The sequence below is a fragment of the Bufo bufo genome, chromosome 3 (genome assembly GCF_905171765.1).
Source record: "Bufo bufo chromosome 3, aBufBuf1.1, whole genome shotgun sequence".
Classification (NCBI taxonomy): Eukaryota; Metazoa; Chordata; class Amphibia; order Anura; family Bufonidae; genus Bufo; species Bufo bufo.
In genome coordinates, this window is record NC_053391.1 from 38,517,209 (window position 1) to 38,542,844 (window position 25,636).

At 44.9% G+C, this 25,636-nt stretch overlaps 1 protein-coding gene across 1 annotated transcript; it reads left to right on the forward strand.

The window, feature by feature from the left end:
• The first annotated feature begins 24,008 nt into the window (after positions 1-24,008).
• On the forward strand, positions 24,009-24,563 carry LOC120993610 (ribonuclease H-like). The gene has a single exon (XM_040422085.1). It carries the CDS (start codon positions 24,009-24,011, stop codon positions 24,561-24,563), a length of 555 nt encoding a protein of 184 aa, XP_040278019.1.
• The last annotated feature ends 1,073 nt before the right edge of the window (positions 24,564-25,636 follow it).

Here is a 25,636-nt window from a genome sequence, read left to right on the forward strand (position 1 = left end):
ACTTAAAATTATCCCAGTGAAATCTGCCTTCCAAAAACCATATGGCGTTCTTTTCCTTCTGCGCCCTGCAGTGTGCTTGTACAGCGACCACATATGGGGTGTTTCTGTAAACTACAGATTCAGGGTAATATATATTGAGTTTTGTTTGGCTGTTAACCCTTGCTTTGTTACCGGAAAAAATGGATTAAAAAAAAAGTGAAATTCTGAAATTTCATCTACATTTTCCTTTAACTCTTGTAAAATCAGTTTTCAGTAATTTGAGGGGTGTAGTTTCTAAGATGGGGTCATTTATGGGTGGTTTCTATTATGTAAGCCTCACAAAGTGACTTCAGACCTTAACTGGTCCTTAAAAAAAGTGGGTTTTGGAAATTTTAAAAAAAAATTCAAGATTTGCTTCTAAACTTCGAAGCCTTCTAATGTCCCAAAAAATAAAAATGTCATTTACAAAATGATCCAAACATGGAGTAGACATATGGGAAATGTAAAGTAATAACTATTTTAGGAGGTATCACTATCTGTGTTAAAAGCAGAGAAATAGAAATTTTGAAAATTGCTAATTTTTCCAAATGTTTGGTAAATTTAGTATTTTTTTATAAATAAAAATGAAATATTTTGACTCAAATTTACCACTGTCATGGAGTACGATATGTGATGAGAAAATAATCTCATAATTGCTTGGATAAGTGAAAGCCTTTTAAAGTTATCACAACATAAAGTGACACATGTCAGATTTGCAAAAAATTTCAGGGTCCTGAAGGGGTTAACCAGTGGTAGAGTCCAGAATTCTAGATGAATCAGTTTCTTCCCTCTCTAGGGCCAGACTTCGCAGTCAGACATAGCTCTTGGTGTAAGCTAGTCTGCAATTTAAGTGCACGTTGCTATGGGCAGCAGAATTGGTGCATGGCTCCTTTAAGAGTTGCTGCAAGTGCTCAAGCTTGGGGAGTATAATGCTCTGGCAGGCAAAATATAGCCCCTAACAGTCTCTAGCAAGGTTATTTTCCCAAGCAGTACTCGCAATATCCAGTGCTCTGAGTGTCTCAGGATCCAGGGAAGAAGGAACTGAATTTTCCCTTTTCCAAGATGGCCGCCACTTGCACTTCCTGTAGGGGTGCAGTCAATTTCTTTGTCCTCCTGGGAACTTGTACTGAGCACATTAGTTCCTTCTGCTGCAAGAATGGTTCCTCTGTGGAGGCGGGCTGTTTGGTTCCCTCCCCTCTGCTGGGTGAATGTCTTCCTCTCAACACACAATGCCCAAATCCAAGATGGCCGATTAACCCCTGTTTGCCACAGTGCTGCAACTGAAGCAGATTCACACTCTCCAGCAGTAAGTAGATTCTATAAAGTCTCTTGTAGGTGGTTTTACAGATAGAGGGGGGCCTTCCAGGCGCAAAAGTAGATCCTGTTTCGTGACGCTAAAATTGCAACAGGTGCCTACCCCTAGGGCCCTCTATGTAATGCGACCCAGGTGTAGGAATGCCGAGTGGTATAGTGCGGCCTATAATGTTCCTTACTGTTTTGTATGTGTCACGGTGCTCCTACCTGGATATGCTGGACCCCAGGCGTTCTTCTGAAGTAGCAAATAAGGGAGTAGTTAACTTGGGGATGAAGAATAAATTGAGTCCAGACCTTGTGATGAAGTTCAATAACAGCTTAACTTGGCATAAACGTTTCTCCAAACGGGTTACAGACTTGGTCTTGGTTCCAGCAGGCTTTAGCATTAAAACTCTGGCAGGCAAACTCGTCTCTGCTACATCTGTTGCTCTCTGGCTCTGCTGTACTAACAGGGTAGCTGTATAACTTAGCTTCCTCTGGATGCTGCAACTTCTTTTTTGGTAGTCTGTCTCTTAAGTAGTACCAGGGAACTCTACTTCCTGGCTTCTGCGGCTTTAGGCTGTGGCCTCCATATCCAGCAGAGCTGAAGGTGCTCTAGCTGGCTTGGGCACGTCCAGCAGGGCCGTGGCCCTGCACAACCTTCCTTAGCAGGGGGTAAGCTGGAACTAACTCTAACTAGAACTCCACCCATCCGGCAGCAAGTGGGACACGCCCACCACACCACAGGGGGGGGGGGGTTTAAAATGGAAAAGAAGGTTCCACTCTATGTAACTATAGCTTTGCTATATTCGCTGCCACCTGCTGGTGAACCAGGCACATTACACGTGAACATAAACAGTTGCAAAATAGGAAATGCCCAGTGTTTGGACCTGGAATAAATACACATGATGCCATGAGGTTAACCAATAAAGACAGTAGCGAGGTACAAAGGTTGTAATGCCTCTCTGGGGAGCTACAGTTGTACCTCAGGAGACGCACACAAATGTGAGGAGAACTTGCAAACTTCATGCAGATATTATTCTTCAGGACAAAAGTATCACAGTGCCAGATCTGGACTGATCCCTGTCAATCTTTGACACATCATCAATATGTGATCAGTGGCGGATTCCCGGTACCCTGGCTGGTCTGGTGTTTGAAGAAGCTATGGTGAGTGTCGCGGCCTCTTCCTAGGCCGTCACGTTCATTGGTCACATGACCTAGGTGAATGGGCCTGAGCTGCAATACCAAGCACAGCCACTATATATGGTATGGCGTTGTGCTTGATAAGCTGCGAGGAGGCTGCAGCGCTCACTGGAGTGCCACGGCCCCTTCAAACAGCGGATCGGCGGGGATGTTGGGAGTCAGATCCCTGACCATCTGATATTGATCAGCTACCATGATAATGTCGATATTAAACCCCTGGAAAAAAAAACTCTTTAGGATTAAGCAGATGATGACTTATCTAAAAAAAAAAAAAATTCTCCCAAAAATAACAATTCAGCATGTCACGGTTAAGACGTCTATAAACCTCCTCAAGAAAATGCTGAAGCAGTGTCTATGATAACAGCGCCGGGAAAAGCCGCACAATAAACCTGTTAGAATAAAGCCTAAAGAGCGCAGGCAGGGCTTAATAACAGGATGCTAAAGGTCACGCAGCAGAGGCGCTGAGCCGAGCCGCGGGGGCGCCTTATATATAGATCCACAATTAAGCTGCTAATTCACCTGTTTCAGCGCAGCCCTGATTGAGGATTCAATAATAACTATCAAAGAGGTGAAAGAAACAGTTGACAAAAAAAAATTCTAATTTCGTTCTCTTCGAGAACAAGTGGGGAGGAGGGCGGCAATTAAACAAGAAAAAGGTAGAAAAATAAAAGCTGTGCTTCCGCTGTGGGAGTTTAAGCGGGAGAAGTTTAGCTGATAATTTGTTATTTGACACAAAAACTTATATTATTACAGCAAGGGATGGTATTTACTGCTCAGACAGCTCCATTCTCAAAGAAAACAGCGCCACCCTTGGCTATAGACCGTGTCTGTTATTGCAGCTCAGCGTAAATCACTTGGGTTGTGCTACACGACTGGGTGATCTCAGCTACACCTTATAGCAGCGGGCCCCTTCATTTAAGGCCTCTATCACATGAGCGTAACGGATTGCGTTCAGGGTGCATTCAGTGAAACTCGCACTATTTTGCAAGCAGGTTCAGTCAGTTTTGTCTGCGATTGCGTTCAGTTATTCAGTTTTTTCCTTGCAGGTGCAATGAGTTTTGATGCGTTTTTTACTAAATGAATGGGTCAGGATTCAGTGTGGGTGCTATGCGTTCACGCCACGCATTGCACCCACGGGGAAAACTCGCTCGTTTGAAAGGAGCCTAAAGGGGTTCTGCCATGATTGATGTAAAAAATGAAAATCAGACGACATCATATAGTAAGTACATGATAATACCTTTCTAACAAAGCTAGAACCAGCCCTGGACCTCACATGAAACCAGAGATTTTCACATTCTATGCTTTAATTCCTCTGCTAGATTATCTTTAACTTGGCAGCTCAGGGGATGTGTCCTTTCTGCCGCAGTTGCCTCCCTGTAACTGCCACAACTTCTAACAGAACATATAACGGATGGCAGTTGAAGATTTAAACTAAGCACGTGTGACCAGCTCAGTGAGACGGACACAAAATAAGGAAAAGAACAAACAGCAGATGGTGCCATAAAGATACATTTTATTAAAGAACTGAGTAGCTATACAAAAATTTTTAATTATATGCAATTACAAAAATATTCAGATCCAAGTGCTGGTTTGAAAAATGTACAATGTTTTGTGACACAACCCCTTTAATGTCAGAAATAGTATATTCTTTGAGTGAGATTTATAAACACTGGTGAAAATGAAAATTGGCTTAGTTGTCCATAGCAACCAATTAGATTCAACCTTTCATTTTCCAAAGGTGTTCTGAAAATTCGAAAGAATATATATAGTGGGTCAAAATTACTGTTATTGTGAAGATTTAAGCAAGTTAAGGATGAAATGCTCTCGAAAAGACATAGTTAGACAACTTAAAGGTGACACACACTTTTCATCATTTTAAGCAATATCAGTGGCTTATTTTGGTCTTGTACAATTTTAGAGTGAAAAAAGAAAAGGAGTTCCTTAAAAAAGTATGAGAACCCAAGGAGATTTCAGTGCTCAGATAACTTTGACCGAGGTCTCAGACCTTAAATAGCCTGTTAGGATTAAGTTTTGTTCACAATCATCGTTAGGAAAGTCCCGGTGATTCAAATTTGAAAGCTTTATAAATACCCAGACTCCTCTAACCTTGTCTCAAAAAACAGCAGCCATGGGATCTTCTAAGCAGCTGCCGAACACTCTGTAAATGAAAATGGTTGAGGCCCAAAAAGCATGAGAAGTCTATAAGAAGATAGCAAAGAGTTTTAGGTTGACATTTCCTCAGTTTGAAATGTAATTAAAAAATGGCAGTTAACAGGAACAGTAGAGGTCGAGAGAAGGTCTGGAAGACCAAGAAAAATTTCAAACACAGCTGCTCGTAGTATTGCTAGAAAGGCAAATCAGAGCCCCTGCTTGACTGCAAAAGACCTTCAGGAAGATTTAGCAGACTCTGGAGTCGTGGTACATTGCTCTACTGTTCAGCGACACCTGCACAAATATGGCCTTCATGGATGAGTCATCAGAAGAAAACCTCTTGTGGGTCCTCACCACAAAATTCAGCATCAGAAGTTTGCAAAAGAACATCTAAACAAGCCTGATGCATTTTGGAAACAAGTCCTGTGGACCGATGAGGTTAAAATAGAAATCTTTGGCCACAATGAACAAAGCTATGTTTGGAGAAAATGCTTTGGGGTTGTGTTGCAGCCAATGGCACGGGGAACATTTCACAGGTAGAGGGAAGAATGGATTCAATGAAATTTCTGCAAGCTCTGGAAGCAAACATAATACCAACTGTAAAAAAACTGAAGTTGGAAAGAGGATGGCTTCTACAAATGGATAATGATCCTAAACACCTCAAAATCCACAATAGATGATCTCAGAAGGCACAAGCTGAAGGTTTACCATGGCCCTCACAGTCCCCTGATCTGAACATCGTTGAAAATCTTTGGATAGACCTCAAAAGAGCAGAGGATGCAAGACAACCCAGGAATCTCACAGAACTGGAAGATGTCTGCAAGGAAGAATGAATAAAAATACCTAAAAAAAGAACCAAAAGACTCTTGGCTGTTACAAAAAGCATTTACAAGCTGTGATACTACTAGGTACTAACCATGCATGGTGCCCAAAGTTTTGTTTCAGGCCCTTTTCCTTTTTTGTTATTTTGCAAATGTAAAAGATGAAAATAAAAAAATAGTTTTTTGGTAAAAATGGGAATGTGTCATCTTTAAGGGTCCATTCACATGTCCGTATGTGTTTTGCGGATCCACAAAACACGGACACCGGCAATGTGCGTTCCGCATTTTGCGGACCACACATCGCCGGCACCCTCATAGAAAATGCCTTTTCTTATCCGCAATTGAATAGGACATGAATAGGACATGTTTTATCTTTTTGCGGAATGGAAGTGCGGATGCGGACAGCACATTCCGGCCCCATTGAAAATGAATGGGTCCGCACCTGTTCCGCAAAATTGCGGAACGGATGCGGATCCGTTTTTCGGACGTGTGAATGGACCCTTACTTTATGCCTCATTTCATCTTCAACTTGCTTAACTGTTCACAGTTGACCAGGGGTGCCCAAACTGTGTCATACATATATATCAAGGATGGTCAATCTGCGGCTCCCCAGCTGTTGTAGAACTACAACTCCCAACATGCCCTGCTGTAGTCTGATAGCTGTAGGCAGTCTGGGCATGCTGGAAGTTGTAGTTTTGCAACAGCTGGAGGGCCGCAGGTTGGCCATCCCTGATATATATCTTTGTCTTCTCTCTTTTTTTTTTTATGCACATGCCACTGACACACAAGTGCCATCCACATGTTAAACACATGCAACACATGCATAGGCACACATAGGGCAGAGGCTGCAAATGCTCTGCTTATAGCTAGTAAGGGGTGGATGAAGGATCCCCACCCAAACTTCCTGTAGGGGCTGTGCGAGAGCTGATTAACTCCATCACTTCCATACATTACCATACTGGGTGTACAGAGCATAAAATTGCATTAAATAACATCACAAGAACTTAACAGCAAACAATTTGCAAGTCCCCCTGCTCTGGGCTACTGCACATGTGCAGCATGTGTCCTGGATGTGGGTGACATGGGTGGCATGTGCCCAGTGTGTGATTGTTGCATGACTGGTGCAAGTGCAGCATGTGTCCTGGACATGGGTGGCTCGTGCGCAGCATATGTTATGGATATGGGTGGCACATATGCAGCATGTATCATGGATATGGGTGGCACAAGTGTGGCATATGTCTTGGATTTGGGTGGCACAGGTAGGGCATGTATCCTGGATATGGATGGCACATGTGTAGCATGTGTCCTTAATATATGTTATGGATATGGGTGGGACAAGTTGGGCATGTGTACTGGATATGAGTGGCACATGTGCAGCGTGTATCCTGGATATGGATGGCACCTGTTCAGCATGGGTCTAGTGGGTGACACATGTGCCACATGCATTTGGTGCATGAGTAACACATTTGTAAATTTGGTGCTGCATGTCAGTGGTACAGCAGGTTTGGCATGTCCAGCGATGGGTGGCACATGTATGGCATGTGTCTTGCATATGGGTGGCACATGTATGGCATGTATCCTGGATATGGGTGGCACATGTGTGGCATGTGTCCAGTGTGTGACTGCTGCATGACTGGCACATCTGAAGAATGTGTCCCGGATATGGGTGGCCGGATATGAGTGGCACATGTATGGCATGTATCCTGGATATGGGTGGCATGTGTCCAGTGTGACTGCTGCATGACTGGCACATCTGAAGAATGTGTCCCGGATATGGGTGGCACATGTGGCACATCTCATGCTGCATTATTAAGCAGATTTTTCCCCAAAACAGTGCGTGTAAGTAGAGAATCCCTTTAACAACCCCAGAAGCTCTGATTGTGACGAATGGCATAAAACGCAGTCAATCGGAGATCCACTTCTCTGATCCCAGGGGCGTCGTGTTTGCTGGACCCGGATTCATAAGATAATTCATTATGCAGATTGCAGTTTTCCACCTGGGAAAATTCTAAGCACTTAGATGAAATTGCTGTTCATGTCTGAGCTGGAAAACTAACACCCATATAATAATGACAGCATGAATATCGCACGTGTGACGGGCAGGTTCAGCCACGCCGGCAGGGTCTCTACTCGTCATTGGAGACCCCAGGAGGTAGCTGATACATAATCATGTGGCATCAAGGGGACTGACATTTACTCCACGGAAAATCAACACATTATAAAGTACAGTGTATTATGTGCAGACCTTCTGCCTGACAGAAATATAGAAAATCGGGGGACGGGGTGAAAGGGCATCACTGCCCAAAATGTATTTATATCTGGGTGCAATCAACAATTCTGTAGCATCTATTGTTATGGCTCTATGTTGTGTCTTTGCTGTATTATTCCTGCTAGAATTTATGAATGAATTGCCAGCAGTTTGCAGTGCAGGTACAGCTGGGTGTTACCAGTTGGGGGGGTAGTCTAACACCATTTGATCAGTGTCAGACTGTGCAGGGACACCCCCCCAACAGGTAGCACCCATCTGGACTCTTAGGGTGCCGTCACACGTGGATTTTTCTGCAACATCATCTATGTTAGCCTATGGGGATTAAAAGTGTCAATACCTGCGTTCTGTTCCGATGCAGAATATAATAATTCAATGGTGAAACAGAAAGCAAATAAAACCATTTCAACAGAGATTAAATCTGCACAGAAATCTGCAACATAATTCCCAAAGAAAATACCCATCCTATTCCCTTGAGGAAAAATCGATAACAAAATCCGAGGTGTAAACCATAATTTGGTAAAATCCACACCTGCAGATTCTGTTGGGGAAAATTCTACCACGTGTGAGAGCACCCTTATTGCAAACCGATAGCAATTCTTTCATAACTTTCTAGTAGGAATAATAGAGGAATGGCACCACAGAGTCATAAAAATAAATGCTCCAGAATTGCTTTCACATGGGGAACGCAAGTAGTTTCCAAAATAGACATATCAGGAGAGGGAACAGCTCACCTTCCATGATAACCCCACACTTTTATTCCTACATTCAATCTGCTAACAAGAAGCGATTCCTGTGTGGTCCAACACAAGGGGCTGTTTTCCCTTTTCTGAATGTCCCCTAGGCATCTTTTATTACTTTGTAGAGGGACATATTATGTATAAAAAAATAATAATAATAATAATAATTTAAAGAAATGAAGAAAATATACAAATTAAGGAAAGAAAATAAGGAAACCTCAAAGGGGTTATCCAAGACTATTAAATTCCCCCTTATGCCCGGGCCCCTCACAATGAATATACTTACCCCGCTTCCTGCTCCGCTCCTGGTCCCTGCACCGCCACTTCTCCCCGCGCGCAAATGAAAACATCCGGTGTCGGGGAGGGGGGGGGAGCAGCCAATGGCAGGCAGGGATGCTAGGGAGGCTCGTCCCTGTCCCCGCCTGCCATTGGTTGCTCTTCCCCCCGACACTGGATGTTTTCATCCGTGTACAGGGAGAAGCAGCGGTGGCGGTGCAGGGACCAGGAGCGAAGCAGGGAACGGGGAGCCGGGTAAGTATATTCATTGTGAGGGGCCCCGGCATATGGGGGAAATTTAATAGTCTTGGATAACCCCTTTAATGGGGTTACCTCATGAAAACAATTGTGCAGTTTTCAAATCGTTACATAGATCTGAATACTTTTGTAATTGCATATAATTAAAAAATTTGCATATCCACTGAGTTATTCAATAAAATGGACGTGTAGTGCCACCTGCTGTTTTTCTTTTATTCTCTGTCCACCTTGATGAGATGGCCGCACATGCTCAGTAACCATCAACTGCCTCCTGAGCTGTGATAGGGAGAAAGCTGACAGAAAGGACACGCCCCCGGAGCTGAGATAGGGAGAAAGCTGCAGCAGAAAGGACACACACCCTGAGCTGAGATAGGGAGAAAGCTGCAGCAGAAAGGACACATCCCCTGAGCTGAGATAGGGAGAAAGCTGCAGCAGAAAGGACACACCCCCTGAGCTGCCAGCTTAATATAAATCTAGCAGAGCAATTAGAGCAATGAATGTGGAGATTTCTGGACCCATGTGAGGTACAGGGCTGGTTCTCGCTTTGTTAGAAAGAGATTGTCATGTACTACATGATGTCTGATATTCATTTTTTACATTAATCATGAGATAACCCCTTTAAACTTTACTCCTTTAAATACAGTCTTATTCCCCTAAAGTGGGTAAAATTGGCTTCTACCTCACAGTTTTTGCCTTCCTCTGGATCAACTTGCAGGATAACAGACCGAACTGGATGGACAAATGTCTTTTTTCAGCCTTATGTACTATGTTACTATGTTACAGTCCGAACTATTCACTCAAAACACAGCGCTTGTATATAAAAAAAGACCAAAACAAAATAGGGGGACTAGATTTGGAACTATTTATTTCTAAACTTAAAAAAAAAAAGACTTTTAAATGGTATTAAAAGCACAAAATTCCGGTAGGTACAAATTACACAGGATAGGGGATAAATATCAGATTGGTGGGGGTCCTACTGCTGGGACCCCCACTGATCACTTGAACGGGGGCCCCATAACCCCTGCAGGCCCCTTAACTGCTCCCGTAAAATAACCAGAGCCAAGGTCGTACATGCGAGCGGCCGCTCCATTCATTTCCATGGGAGTTCCGGAGAAAGGTGAGCGCTGTACTCAGCTTTTTCCGGAACTACCATAGCAACGAATGGGGCGGCCGCTCGCATGTACGACCAGCCGCTCCTGTCATTTTAAGGGAACAGAAAGGAGCTCGTGATCGGTGGGGGACCCAGAACCCCCACTAATCTGATAGTTATCTCCTATCCTGTGGATTGGGGATAACTTGTACCTACCGGAATTCCCCTTTAATTGCTAAAAAAATTTATTAAGGACCAAAACAGTCTTGCCATTGTTTTTATAATCGCAGAAATACTGCTGTTTTTAGAAAAATAACGCAAGTATTGGCAAAAAGTGGAGAAGGCGCTCATAGGGTGAGTAAATCAAACATTAGTGCCTTCACAAAAGGGAGGTGGTTTGCTCACCTTTTCGGGTTGCACCAATATGGGCGCAACCACAATGAAGGCTGGGTGGAGATAGTTGTTGGTTGGTGCAGCCGGACTTGTCCAAAAACCGTGGGCGGGAGCCAAACCACCAATCGGGTAAACAGTGGTGCTGAAGAAACGCTGGACCATAGGAGTCAAGCAAACGTGTGGACAACACAGGGCGCAAGATCACAACCAGGTGTCAAGTGAATATAAATTAATTCAAGGTCCTTGAATACATTTATATCCACTTGACACCTAGTTTTTAGAAAAATGGAACAGAGAGAAGTTTTACCGCAGTAATAAAAATTGCACCAAAAAAAGAAAAAGGAATAAGAACACATTTGTGTGATTAAAGTTCATTAACACAAGGGGGCGCCAACACTTCTACCTCTCACACTTATAATTGGGGATATGGCGTGCATGCTGGTAACTGTGCCCCGATGTTTCCAGCATTCCTTCATGCTTCATTTACACACAGCTTTCATAAATATGAATTTCACAAGCAAGTTAGAAAAAAAGGTAATCAAAATGAACTTTTATCTTGCTGCCACCTAGTGGCGCTCTGTCATTAGGGTCCTCTCAATGAACAAGGCAATAACTTGGCAAATTGTGTTATGTAGCACATGGTATACAAAGATTTGACAAAGGTTTCAGTACAAAAAAAATATATAAAATCCAATAAAAATGAATAAAATACATTAAAAATAAAATAAAAAATGCAATAAAAATATATAACATGGTAAAAAATAAAAAATAAACTGTAACACAAGAAGAAAAAAATAATAATAATAAAAAAAACTATTGCTAGCAACTCTGATCATAATAGTCTCCTTCTCCTAAAGTTATCCCCTATCCACATCTGATCAGTGGGTGGTGTGAGGTAAGCGCAGGGCTCAGATACCCCAACAGTCCCATGGGTGCATGCGGTCGCAGCTACCTTCCATGGCTGTTCTGTCAGCCATGGGAAACCAGGAAACAGAGCCCCACCTCTTTTCATAAACCACACCCATAAATCAGCCCTCATGCAAATAAAACGGCTCCTCTTGCTTTCTATAGCACTGTCATAGTGCTTAATGGCAGCCACCACTAGAGGGAGCTCTCTGCAGTACCAGCTACACAAATCCACAAATCATGTGCAGTTAGCTCCCCCTAGTGGTGGCAGAAGTCAGAAAACGAGAGCTTCCATTACACAGAGGTTTCGGTATTATAACATTAATCAGTAAAAGTAATGGTGCTACAATATTAAAGTGCATTCTCAATGGGGGATGGGGCCCATTTTTGGATTTTACTATGGGGCCCTATAATTTAAAAAAGTGTACGTCCCTGGTTCTGTTTGTCAAAACAACCTAGGTTGAACGGAATACTTTCAGGTCCCTAGACCGACTATTGCATTTAGCAGGACTAATGTGCACCTAAAAAACAGGCGCACATAATTTTGCACCACATTTGATGCTTTTTGCTCATCGCTCTGCAAAGGGGCGTGGCTTAACAGGAAAGAGGCATGGCTTAAGATGGCCAAAATTGCGCCAAAATTTTTGTCAGAAAGTAAGCCAACCAATAGGTGGTGTAAAGTTAAACAAGAGTGCTTAAAGAGGCATGAAATCTACCGCATGAGCCACTGGGACACGGTTGTAAGAAAAAGTAAGTGAACCCTTTGCAGTCACCTGGATGTCTGCATTGATTAGCAATAAAATGTCATCGGATTATGAAGTCCCAATTATAGACAAACACAATGGGGGTCATTTATCAAAGACCGGTGTTTTACGTCGGTCTGATAGCCTAGAGGCGCATCCCTCTGCGGTTCTGGGTACAACCATTGTCACACTTTGTAACGGTGGGTTGATGTACAGGTCTTTAGCGATGCTTTGTAGCCTTTTCCAGTTTTATGCTTCTCTATAACATGTCTTCTGAAAGTTGATCGTATTGAGGCATGGTCCACACTATCCAATCTTTCTTAAAGGGGTGTTCCTATCTGGGATGGTGTGCTCTCCTTCACTTTGGGGGGGGGGGGCTATTCTCTAGATAGGAGTGGGTCACGCAATTATACGACATATCCTAGCGATATGCCATCAATGTCTCAGATTGGAAAACTCCTCTAAGAAAAACATATGTGTTAGTAACCAGGCTTTGTGTGCCTTTACTTCCAATCTCATCTCCTTAGCGGAAACACCTTTCACCAATTAGTATTTGAAGAAGTAATTTACATAGGGGTTCACTTACTTTTTTCTCCTTGCACTGTGGATATGTGCTCAATAAGAGACGGTAGAACTATTTGTGTGTTATTAGTTAATTAACAATTATAGAGAAACACAATCAGACCACATCTGGTCGTCCTGAATGCAGAAATCCAGGTACCGTATTTTTCGCCCTATAAGACGCACCTAGGTTTTTGAGGAGGAAAATAAGAAAAAAATAATAATTTGAACCAAAAAGTGTGCTTTTGGTGGGTTTTGAACTAATGGTGGTCTGTGGAAGACACTATTATGGGGGATCTATGGATGACACTGTTATGGGAGATCTGTGGATGGCACTGTTATGGGGATCCGTGGATGACACTGTTATGGGGATCCGTGGATGACACTGTTATGGGGATCTGTGGATGGCACTGTTATGGGGATCCGTGGATGACACTATTATGGGGGGGATCTGTGGATGACAACGCTATAGAGGGGTCTGTGGATGACACATATATAGCATCCTTTGCTATATATGTGTCATCCACAGATCCCCCCATAACAGTGTCCCTGTGTAAATAGTGAATGACCCCCCAATACAGGGGGCGGGGGCTGGCAACTGATATTGGAATGGCAGCGGGGCCTGGTGCAGTCACTGTATTCTATTACACTGGGCCCCGCTCACTGTAGTATTCATATGTAACCTGTAGGCATGGGGGCTTTGTTAAACTATAGAAATCCTCTGAAGCAGTATCGCAATCCACGTAGTACTCACTTGAAACTCCAGTAGCAGGCAGGCCGCGCCTGCTCCTCCCACTTTATGAATGAAGCAGGTGGATCAGGCGCGTGACGTAGTGAGTGACGTTACGCTGCCGCCCGGCCTGCCTGCCACTGGAGTTTCAAGCGAGTACTACGTGGATTGCGATACTGCGTCAGAGGATTTCTATAGTTTAACAAAACCCCCATGCCTACAGGTTACATATGAATACTACAGTGAGTGGGGCCCGGTTTAAAAGAATACAGTAAGTACAATGGGGTCATTTACTTTTTCTTGCATCTGCCCCATTGTGCTATGCCTAGTGATAATATTAATTTGCTTATGCAGCTGCTGCTTGACATTGAGTGTTTCAGGAATAACTGTATCATGGTCATGTTCCGTGGTCGGGTCACGTTGGGGGTTGTAGTGTCCTATGTATAGAGCATAATAGAATTGCATTATGGTCATGTCCAGTGTTGTTCATGTTGGGGGTTGTAGTGTTCTATATATGGAGTGTAATAGAAGTGTATAATGGTCATGTCCGATCATGTTGGGGGTTGTAGTTTCTATACACAGTATAATAGAATTGTATTATGGTCATTTAAAGCAGCTAATCATGCTGGGGGTTGTAGTGTTTCATGTATACAGTATAGAATTGTATTATAGCCATGTCCAGTGGTTGGTCATGTTGGGGGTTGTAGTGTTCTATGTATAGAATGTAACAGAATTGTATTATAATCATGTCCAGTGGTCGATCATGCAGGAGGTTGTAGTGTTCTATGTATAGAGTATAATAGAATTGCATTATGGCCATGTCCAGAGTCATGTTGGGGGTTGAAGTGTTCTATGAATAGGATATAACAGAATTACAGAATTGTATTGTGGTCAGTAGTGTCTTTTCCCCACATTTTCTTTATAAAGGTTCCCAATGTGCCCACCACATTTGATATACCGCGATCTCTGGCACTACGACAACCACCCAAGAAGCCCAGTATAGTGTAATCACCACACACCAGTAAGCAGCTTGCGTACACCCAGAGCTCCAAGACTTGGCCCTCGCTCTAGTAATCTCCAAGACGCTGCATGTAGTGACAATGTTCATCTCCACTGATTTCTATGGGGCGACGCTTATGCCGGAATATCAGTGAATTGCTGACAATGCTCCCTCACTGCAGCAGAGAAACGTCAGGGTAATAAATGCCTGGAGTTCACATTCTTGAAGACGTCCCTAATGAGGAATCTCTTCTTACTTCTTCTAACCACAGGCAGCATCACTTGACACAAGATTAAGCCCAGTTATAATGCGAGATAACTGCACATCCACACTCCCAGGGAAAGATCTGCAAAGCGCTCTTTATTTTATGCTACATTAAGGGCTGACTATAAGGGAGAATTAGGTCTGCTCTGATGGCCCAGTTATCTAGCTGGAGGACTTTAGATGCCTTAATATTAACCTGTTATGGGCTTATCTAACATTACGCCGCAGTATCCATATTTCATATTAAAGGGAAAGTCACATAATGTCATATTAAATAAGTCCATATAAACAACTATACTATATGGAGAAAAGTATTGGGCCTCACATCTTAATCATTGAATTCAGGTGTGTCTTTCGGTCCCTTTGCCACAGATGTATAAAATCCAGCCCCCAGCCATGCAGTCTGCCATTGCCACAGGTATATAAAATCCAGCCCCCAGCCATGCAGTCTGCCATTGCCACAGGTGTATAAAATCCAGCCCCCAGCCATGTAGTTTGCCATTGCCACAGGTGTATAAAATCTAGCCCCCAGCCATGCAGTCTGCCATTGCCACAGGTATATAAAATCCAGCCCCCAGTCATGCAGTCTGCCATTGCCACAGGTGTATAAAATCCAGCCCCCGGTCCTGCAGTCTGCCTTTACAGACATTTGTGAAAGAATAGCTCATTGTAAAGAGCTCCCTGAATTTCGGAATGGACCTGTAATAGGATGTGACCGCTACCACAAGTCACTTCCTGAAATGTCTTTCCTCCACCATCACCTGTGAGCTGTATTATTGTAAAGTGGAAGGAACCGCAGCAACTCAGCCACGAAGTGAAGGCCACGTAACGTTAAAGAGTGGGGTTGCAGAGTGCTGAGGAGCCTAAAAAGTCACCAATGCTCTGCTGACTCCATAACTGTAGAGTCCAGGTTTCCCCTGGTATTAACATCAGTACAAAAACTGTGCTGTGATGGGAGCTGGATTTCCATGTCCGAGCAGCTGCACGCAAGCCTTACATCACAGAGCACAAAGTGTCAGATGGAGTGGTGTAAAGCACGTCACCCCTGGACTCAGTGGAGATGTCTTCTGTGGAGTGATGGATCATAATTCTCTATCTGGCCGTCTGATGGACAAGTCTGGTGATTGCCAGGAAAACGTTACCTGCCTGACTGCATTGTGCCAGCTGTAAGGTCTGGTGGAGGAGGAATAATGCTATGGAGGGGGTTTTAGGGGTCAGCTCCGGCCACTTAGTTCCAGTGAAGGGAAATCCTAATCCTTTCCCATACCAAGACATCTTAAACAATTATATCTTCCATCATTGTGGGAAGATATACTGTTTAGAGAAGGCCCCTTTTCTGTTCCAGCATGACTGTGCCCCAGTGGACCCAGCAGGCTCCATAAAGGCATGGTCGGGGAAACCTGGTGGAGAAGAGCTTGACTGACTGGGTTCTGATCTCAACCCCATCCAACACCTTTGGCATGAACTAGAATGGAGATTTTCTCCTCCAGCATCCATGTCTGGCCTTATAAATGCTCTTCTGGATGAATGGGCAAAAATTCCCACAGACGCCCTCCAAAATTTTAGAAAGACTTCCTATGAGAGCAAAGGAGGGACCAAATGCATATTAATGCCTGTATGTATGTAGAATGGGAGGTCAGAAAAGCTCCTTGGAATGTGGAGGTGCCCTGATACTTTTTCCAATAGTGTACAACTGAACTGTATAGAAGACTTCCGATTATATCGTGAAACATGGTGTCTTGTAGAAATGTAGAAAACAAATAAAGTCCTTCATTTCATGAACCTCTCCATTCTTAGACAGGACAAGGCATGGGGCTAAGCTTCAATTGTTATCTCTGCATTCAAAAAAAGAAGGAAGGTTTCTGCTGCAGCAAGTTGCCTCCAGCCAGAATCAGCTTATTTTATTTTTACCCTCGAGATTGAGAGATTAAAGTGTTGGGGGAACCTGCTTCGCACTCTTGTCTATGGCCTGTTTCTGGTATCACAGCATTTCAGTGTATAAGGCTAACCTGCAATACCAGTCACATACAAGTAATGATAAATAGTACAGTTTGATGATACAGATCTTGTACTCATGAATCAGCGGTGATGATATCAAACCCAGGTCCGAATGGTTCACTCACATGTCCCATTAAAGGCAGGGCATTGCAGGGGAGTGACTCCTGGCTAGAAATCTGCAAAAAAAGGGGGTTAGTCAGCACCTCCCAGTGCGCAGGTGCATGCCGCCATGGCAAAGACCTAGAGGAAACAAAGAGACAATGCAGCAGCACCCTGCAAATCAGATAAAGTACAATAATGCCAAAAATTATAGTGCTAGTGCTACGCTTATTTATAAAGTGAGATGCTTGGCCAATGCATTTTGTACAAACCCATCTGAGCCCGTCTGCCATACGTCAAGGCGATCTCTGTTAGACGGGTCCTAACACTAAATACTGCCTGTTATGCGCCATGTTAGGACCCGTCTAACAGAGATCGCCTTGACGTACGGCAGACGGGCTCAGATGGCTTTGTACAAAATGCATTGGCCAAGCATCTCACTTTATAAATAAGCGTAGCATTAGCACTATAATTTTTGGCATTATTGTACTTTATCTGATTTGCAGGGTGCTGCTGCATTGTCTCTTTGTTTCCTTCTGGCTAGAAAGCCATGATAGGTCAGCACGTCATTGAAGTTGCCAGTGGTGTTTAAATCCCCCTGTGCTGCCAATCCGCCTCCTTTGGCGTTTGACGCGTCTTCCGGATGTGCTTAGACATTCTTGCAAACCGCAACTGTTACTGTACACTATCAAGTGATCCCATGGAATGTTTAGTGTGAGAACTCAATACTCTTCTGGACACCAGGATCCAGTTATCAGCAAAGCGGAATATCAGTTCACCTTGACGATCCCAGATTGCCACATTCTATGGATTACCTAAATATCCCCCTTTAAGGGTCATCCGATTGTATCTGGGGTGGACACGGTGCCGCAAAACTGCGGCATTTATATTGACAAAGTACTTAGGCAGTTTATGTCATCACTCCCGTCATTCACATGTGATAGAATGGATTTTTTTTACATAAAATTGAAACACTCACTATCGAGCCATCATGTTTTCTTGGGAATATCGACGTGGAATCCCTATATAGTTCAATCCCGCATGACAAAGGTTTGATGGCGTTGACCTACTATCGATTAACTTTGAGGCGCATAACTGCATCATTCTATCTGTACTTGAGTTCATATTAACTTATAATTACTTTCTGTTCGATACTCGGGTTTACCACCAGCTCAGGGGGGACCGCTAGGGGGGCCCATGTGCTCCCACATATGCTAATCTCTTCCTGGGGCGGTGGGAAGACACCATGGTGTTTCCAGACACACTGCAATGGTGTATGATTCTCTTTTGGACGAGGTATATTGACGACATCTTTCTCATCTGGGGTGGCGACCATGATGAGTTTAAAGATTTTGTCGATTCACTGAATACTAATCAGATTGGTCTGTCTTTTACTTATGAACTGCATTCCGAGAGAATTACCTTCCTGGATGTTGAGGTCCAGAAACAGGGCCACAGGCTATCAAAAAACATATTTAGGAAGCCAACGGCCACATACAGCTTCCTCCACTGTGGTATTGTTGCGGAAAATTATTGTTCGCCATATGGTCGCCATCTATCCTATGGAGATGCGCAGATTCGTTTGCGTTCGCATCGCGCAGAAACTTTCGCACAATGGTCTGGTCGAACGCGCATAAGTGTGTGAACGCGCGAACATAAGTTCGCGAGATCATTCACATCTTCGCCAGCCAATCACTTCATATCATTACCTGTCTCCCCATTGGTCATGATTGTAAGACCGCCTTCCAGCCAATCACTTCATACCATAACCTGTCTCCCCATTGGTCATGATTGTAAGACCGCCTTCCATCTTCTGGTATAAATAAACCTCGCCTAGCTGTTGGAGGCAGGAACATTATTGGATCCTACTTGAGAACGTCTCTGTGATGTTATTTTGGAGGAATTGCGCACACATCGACGCACACTTCACCAAGGATTTCACGATTGTACTTCTGGCGGTCGTTTTTTGTTGTGAGAACGAGACAAAGGAGCAAATGGCGATATCAGTTGGAGAGCACAGTTAGGGAGCTAATTTTTTTCCCCGTTATCAGCAGAACTTAAAGGTGACACAGCTTCAAAAAGCAAAAAAGGCCGGCATAAGGTAAGAAAATCCTTTTCCTTACTCTCATTTTTGAGAAAGTTTTGCTCTTTGTGAATGGAAATCTGTGTACTCCAATCTGCTGATATCAGGAAAAAAATCTACTGAAAGAACCTTTTGGTGTATGTGGTTGATGTTTTTCCAATAATAGCTGCCCAGATACTTGTTGCATATTTGCGTAACTGCTGTGGGGGTTTCTCAACCGTAAAGGGCTGTTCAGTGCCCTGCTGGAACAAAGGATCTATGGTGAGAGATCCAATAGAGGGCTTTGTGTGTAAGGTTGGGTGGTCATAGTTTAACTCCACAGCAGGCAGATATTGCCATCAGTATCTAAACAGGGGGTTTGTTATGTCTGTGATTAGTTTGGTTGTGCCCTAACTGTTGTATTGTTAAAAACTGTTCCGGAACATATTTTTCTCTCTCTCTCTCTCTCTCTTTTTCCCGCTCTTTTTCTCTCTCGCTCTCTTTCCCGCTCTTTTTTCCTCTCTTTTTCCCTCTCTCTCTTTTCTGTAGATTTGGTTGGGAGACCTTTCTTTAGTTACTGGGGGTCTCGTGATATTGTGTGGGAACTACTGTCTGAATTCAAGGGTTGCTGCTGAGCTAGAGGTTTTTCATCAGTCACTGCAAAAAGGGCTTCGTGTGCTGTTCAGCTTGACTATATAGAATCATATCGGCAAAGGAAAGTGAGTTGATGAGTTTTTTTAAGGAGACAAGGTGGTATATATCACCCAGGCATACCAATAGCTGTGTGAGTAACCCCTTTCCCCACAGGAGTACTGTGTCTCCTGTGCGCCCCTCGTCCCCACAGGTGTACTGTGTGTTCTCTGTGATGAGCACCTTTTCCAACAGCTGGTACTGTGTGTTCTCTGTTGATCCTTCCCCCACGGGAGTACTGTGTGTTTCCTGAGCGCCCCTCGTCCCCACAGAAGGTACTGTGTGTTTTCTGTGTGTACCCCGACCCCACAGCAGGTACTGTGTGTTCTCTGTGCGCCCCTTTTTCCACAGGAGTACTGTGTGTTTCCTGTGCGCACACATTCCACTCCAGGTCAATTGGAAGCCTTATCCTGTGGTCAGGTCACTATTCAGAGCCAAAACTGAGGCTGGTATATCTCATTAGGAGACTCTGAGGGCCACTGTGTGTTGGCGAGAGCCCTTTTCCTCACGCTGCTACTCCTTTTCCTGAGGTCTAACTAGGGTGAATGGAGTCCATGTGTCAGTGCCAGAAATCCTAGGGCAACTCATAGGCGAATGAAGGGGAGTAGCAGCCGTCCAGGCGTGTGTCGCAGGACACTGTAGGTGGACGCACCTACTTTTAGAAGGCTCGAGCATGGGTGTAGGGAAATCTAGGTAACAGAAGGGTATCACTTCTGAGTATAGGACAGCCAAGCAGCACATGAAATCCATCTATGGAGGAGGAGTTGTTAAGCCCCTCAAAGATTGGCACCAATGGACTGTAGGTTCAGAGTGGACCTTCCCCAAAGAAGGGACCTTTGAGGTCTGGATTTGGGAAAAGTTCGTCCGTGAATTCCCCACTAGACTCCAAACCCATGGCTCCCTCCAGAAGGCAGAACTGTGGCTGCACGAATCCATCGAGCTCCAGCAACAGGGCATTCAAAAGTCCCAGACAGTGCGAACTAACACTGCCATGTACTCCCGTACAACTAAAACTACGGAGTCCAATAAAACCAGGGATGAGACCGATCTGCAGGCAGGGTTAAACCTACTGGCTACTCAGGGCATACCAGCAGCCTCAGCCGCTCTGTCTCCATCTCCACCACCAACTCAGGGACCTGCAACCGATGTCTCTGAAAAAACGGATTACCGACACCTTGGGAAATCTGATTTAGTCACACAATGTGAAGCCAGAGGCATCTCCATAATCAATAAACCCAAGCCAGAGTGCATAGCGGCCTTAGAAAGGGATGATTTCCAACAGAGCCCGGAGGGGGATTATAGGCGCTATCGAAAGGAACAGTTGAGGGCCAGACTCAGGGAGGTTTATGGAGTCACGTTTGATGGTAGTCGGAGACTACTCATTACCAAATTGTGGCAATTAGATGCAAGCCTGAACAGGCAGACACCTCCAGTTGAACAGACTCCTAGAGCCCCGGACTCTGAGCCAACAGCTAGTCCTCGAAAAATAGAGCCTTTGTATCCGCCTTTGGCCAATCTGTGGGAAATTGCGACTGTGGCAGAGCCTCTCCAACCCCCTTCCAGCGACCTACCACCTTCTAAGAGGCCTCCCACTGAGGCTGGTCCACCTCCCGGGGTGTTTCCAGTCTGGGAACAGGAATGTGAGGGACCCCCCAGACAAAACACTACGAGCCGTATCACCTGGCACGTACCTTTTACCGCAGGGGAGATCAGGGAGATCTTGAATAACCTCCCGGATCACAGGACTAATCCACGTGGGTTTGCCAAGAAAATGAATGTCAATCAGCTGAGCTATGGGATGAGTGGAGCAGATTGTGCACGCATCCTCAGAGCCACTGTAGGTGAAGATATTGCGGATGACATCATTACCAGGTGTGGTATAACCACACATGAGCAACTCACGATGGGGGTAAGGAATATTGCAAACACTTGACAGACAAAATGCCTACCATGTACAGTGTTGTGTCCCCCTTCCAGTTCATGACAGCAATCCAAGGTCCAGATGAGGATGCCTCTGTCTACTGGCGGAGATTGAAACAAGGTGTATCTGACGCAGGGTTTGAGGCAGGTCCAGATGTCCCCGATAATTCACAACCCGTATCTCCAATCCACCTGATGTTGAAGGCCAAATTCCTGTCTGGATTAGTGCCTAAATTGAGGGATAGGTTAATGATGGCACGGCCGGAAGCTCACTCCATGGACTTCCACTCCCTCATGGCAACGATCCAGGCCATAGAGATGGACTTGCATGCCAGGAAGGAGGCCAAGTCGGCCAAAATCATGACAGCATTTGAGTTAATTGCCCAGAGTAGCCATCCTAGGCAAAGGAGAAACAAAGGGAATAAATATCCTAGTCCTGTCTGTTTCCTTTGCCGTCAGAAAGGTTATGTAGCACGCCACTGTCCAGAGCATCAGAATGAGGAGGACCAGGATTCTCCCAAACCTCGTAAGACCACCCCTGACCGGCCCTATGCACATAAACCAAACCCAGGGAAATCGTACCGCAATACGGATGGCCATTTTATATCCGATCCCATACCTACCCAGAGCATCGGAGCTGTTACACAGTCCAACAGCTCAACACGCTAGGGAAACGGCAAACCGGTTTCAGCTCATGTCAATCCGTTTCATGAGGAATTGCCATACCCTCTATCCTGCCTCATTGACACCGGCGCAGCCAGAACTGTCCTAAAAACCCAAGACCTCAGAGGCAGGATTCCACTTTCTGGCAAGACTACCCCGCCGTTGGACTTACAGGTCAATCAGTAACTCTCATAGAGACTAAACCATTGCACTGTAAGTTAGGCCAACACACAGAAGCAGTTAGATCTTTGTTGATCTCAGATGATGTCCCTATTAACCTTTTGGGGGCAGACATTCTGTCGGAAATTCAGGCCAAAATTTCCTATACCCCGGAGGGTGTTGTGGTTACTAGTTCACTCACAGACGAGCTGCTGTGTGCAGTGGTGGCAGTTCCGTATACTGGAGAACCTGGAAACTTTGTGTCCCTGGATGTACTGGTCGAGGTAGATCCTAAACTTTGGGCGGTTGACAGGTATAACGTCGGCCTATTGCCAGTACCTCCAGCCACTATACAGATTGCCCCCGGCTGCGTATTACCAAGCTTACCGCAGTACCCGCTGAGTGTAGCGCAGATGGACAGCCTCAAAATCCAGATCGACAGGGATCTCCAAATCGGGGTCTTGACCCCAATTCAATCCACATGTAACACTCCTCTATTTCCGGTGGCAAAGAAATCAGCCAAGGGCCAGGAAGTCACTTACCGACTGGTCCATGATCTCAGAGCCATTAACAAAATCATTGTCAGTGATGCCCCGTTAGTGCCTAATCCTCACACATGAATTGCTTCCATCCCTCCTAAAGCTTCGTACTTTAGTGTCATCAACTTGTCCAATGCTTTTTTCTCTGTACCACTGGATCCCCAGTGTCAATATCTCTTTGCTTTTTCATTCCAGGGTAAACAACTTACATGGACCCGGTTACCACAAGGGTCCATGACTAGCCCGTCGGAATACAGTTGTAAGCTAAAGGTGGTATTAGATCAGTGGGTGCCAGAGGATCCAGAGGTCGCCCTATTGCAATATGTGGACGATTTGTTGGTTTGTTGCCCGCATAAGGAGTCATGCTATAGGCATACCATCTCGTTGCTTAACCATCTGGCATCCACTGGGAATGAGGCTAGCAAGGAGAAATTGCACTTTTGTATGGAGAAGGTTACTTTTCTAGGTCACTGTATCTTAAAAGGAACCCGACATTTGACAATGCAACGGATACAGACTCTCAAAGACTTTACTCGACCTCGTAATGCCCGACAGTTGAGAGCCCTTCTAGGTCTAATCAATTATAGCAGAGATTGGATCCCTAACATCTCATCCAAACTGGGTCCTCTCTATACTCTTCCGTCACAAACACAATTTCAATTAACTGATGAAAACTGGTCAACCCTCCAGGATCTGATCCAGGAACTTTCTAGAACCCCGGCACTAGGTATTCCCAACTACAACCTACCCTTTTCTGTCACGAAAGTAAAGGGCATGCCACTGGGGTACTGACCCAATTACACGGATCCAGGTATAGACCTATCATGTACATTTCAACTGAACTGGATCCGGTCATCAAAGGCTCACCTGGGTGCGCCCGAGCTGTAGCCGCCTGCGCTGTACTATTGCACAAAGTAGGTGATATAGTTTTAGATTCCCCTTTGACCCTTTTCACCCCACACTCTGTCCAAGAGATCCTTAACCAGGTCCAAACCAAACATCCTTCGGCCGCCCGTTTGACCAAATATGAAGTGGCTCTCCTCACCCCTACTAACCTTACACTAAGATGATGTACCATCCTCAATCCTGCATCTCTTCTCCCGATCCAATCAGACTCGGAAGAAGAGAGGGGGGCGAAAGGATTGCGACCGACGCTAACACGACCATGACTGAAAACTCAGATGATCATAACTGTCTCGAGCTCATGGAGCTTGAGACAGAAGCAGTTAGCCCTGTCAAGGGAGCTCCCCTTCCGCAAACAATAGATCTTTTTGTAGATAGTTCCAGGTATTACACATCAGATGGTAAACCTCACACAGGCTACGCTGTAACAACAGTCGACAAAATAGTAGAAAAAAGCTCACTCAGCAGCCATATGTCGGGCCAAGAGGCCGAACTACACGCATTGGCCAGAGCCTGTGAGAAACATGAAGGATTAAGGATCAATGTATACACGGATTCAAGGTACACTTTCGGAAAAGCCTATGATTTCGGTCCAATTTGGAAGGCCAGAGGATTCCTCACTAGCTCGGGGAAACCTGTGAAGCACGACGAACTAATCAACAGATTGTTCGTAGCGTTTACACTCCCATTAGAAGTGTCTATCTTAAAGGTCAAGGCTCACACCACAGAGACCACCATGAAAGCTAGGGGCAATGCAATGGCAGATCTGGCTGCTAAAGAAGGAGCCCTAGACCCCCCCGACGCTAATGCTGGCTAAACCCGCTGATGTGTCGGATGAGTTCAAAAAGTTGCAGGCTCAGGCAGAGAACTCAGAGAAGCGGAAATGGGCAGCGTTGGGGGCAACGGAGGGGCCTGATAAGATCTGGGGTCTTGGTGGTAAGTGGTGCTTGCCAAGAGTATTGTATCCAATGATGGCCCATTTAGCTCACTACTCCAGTCACCAGTCCAAAACTGTCATTTGTGCTCAAGTGGAAGAGTACTGGATAGTTCCAGGATTCTCTACCACAGCCACCGATTTTTCTAGTGCTTGCCTGGTCTGTGCTTTACACAACCCTGGACGACCGGCTAAAACCCCAAAGAAACATTCCCCAAAACCTGAGTACCCTTTCCAGAGAATCCTAATTGATTACATCAACATGCCTAAGAGTGGGCCCCACGAGTATGCTTTGGTCTGTGTAGACATGTTTTCTGGATGGCCGGAGGCTTGGCCGGTTAAAAAAGCTAATGCCACAACGACCGCCAAAAAGATCCTTTCTGAGGTTTTCTGTCGATGGGGAGTACCCGAAGCCATTGAATCCAACCGGGGGACTCACTTTACGGGACAAGTTTTCAAGGAGATATGTGAGGCTCCTTATCATCCCCAAAGCAGTGGCAAGGTGGAGAGACTAAACGGTACTATCAAGAACAAGATCTCTAAGATCTCCGCCGACACGGATAAACCATGGCCCGAGTGTTTGTCAATTGCTCTCTACTCCATGTGCAATGCACCAAGACGGCCTCATAGGCTGTCCCCATAAGAGATTCTGTTCGGGAGTAGACCAAAGACGGGGTTGTACTTTGCCCAGCAGCTGTCATTTTTACATTCTCAGCAGACGGGGTATGTGCAGTATCTTCAACGGGAACTCCAAAAGATACAGCAGAGAGTTTATGAATCTATTCCTGATCCAGAATCTATAACTGGTTTGCATTCCATACAACCAGGGGATTGGGTGGTCGTTATAAAAAAAACATCAGCACCAGGGACTGGAGGCGAGATATACCAGGCCGTACTGTTGTGCATTTTCATACGTATACAATATTATCTAATGACATTATAATCAAAATGAATGC

Coding starts and splice junctions, on each gene's coding strand:
- LOC120993610 (XM_040422085.1), top strand. CDS start 24,009: ATGACTGAAAACTCAGATGATCATAACTGTCTCGAGCTCATGGAGCTT.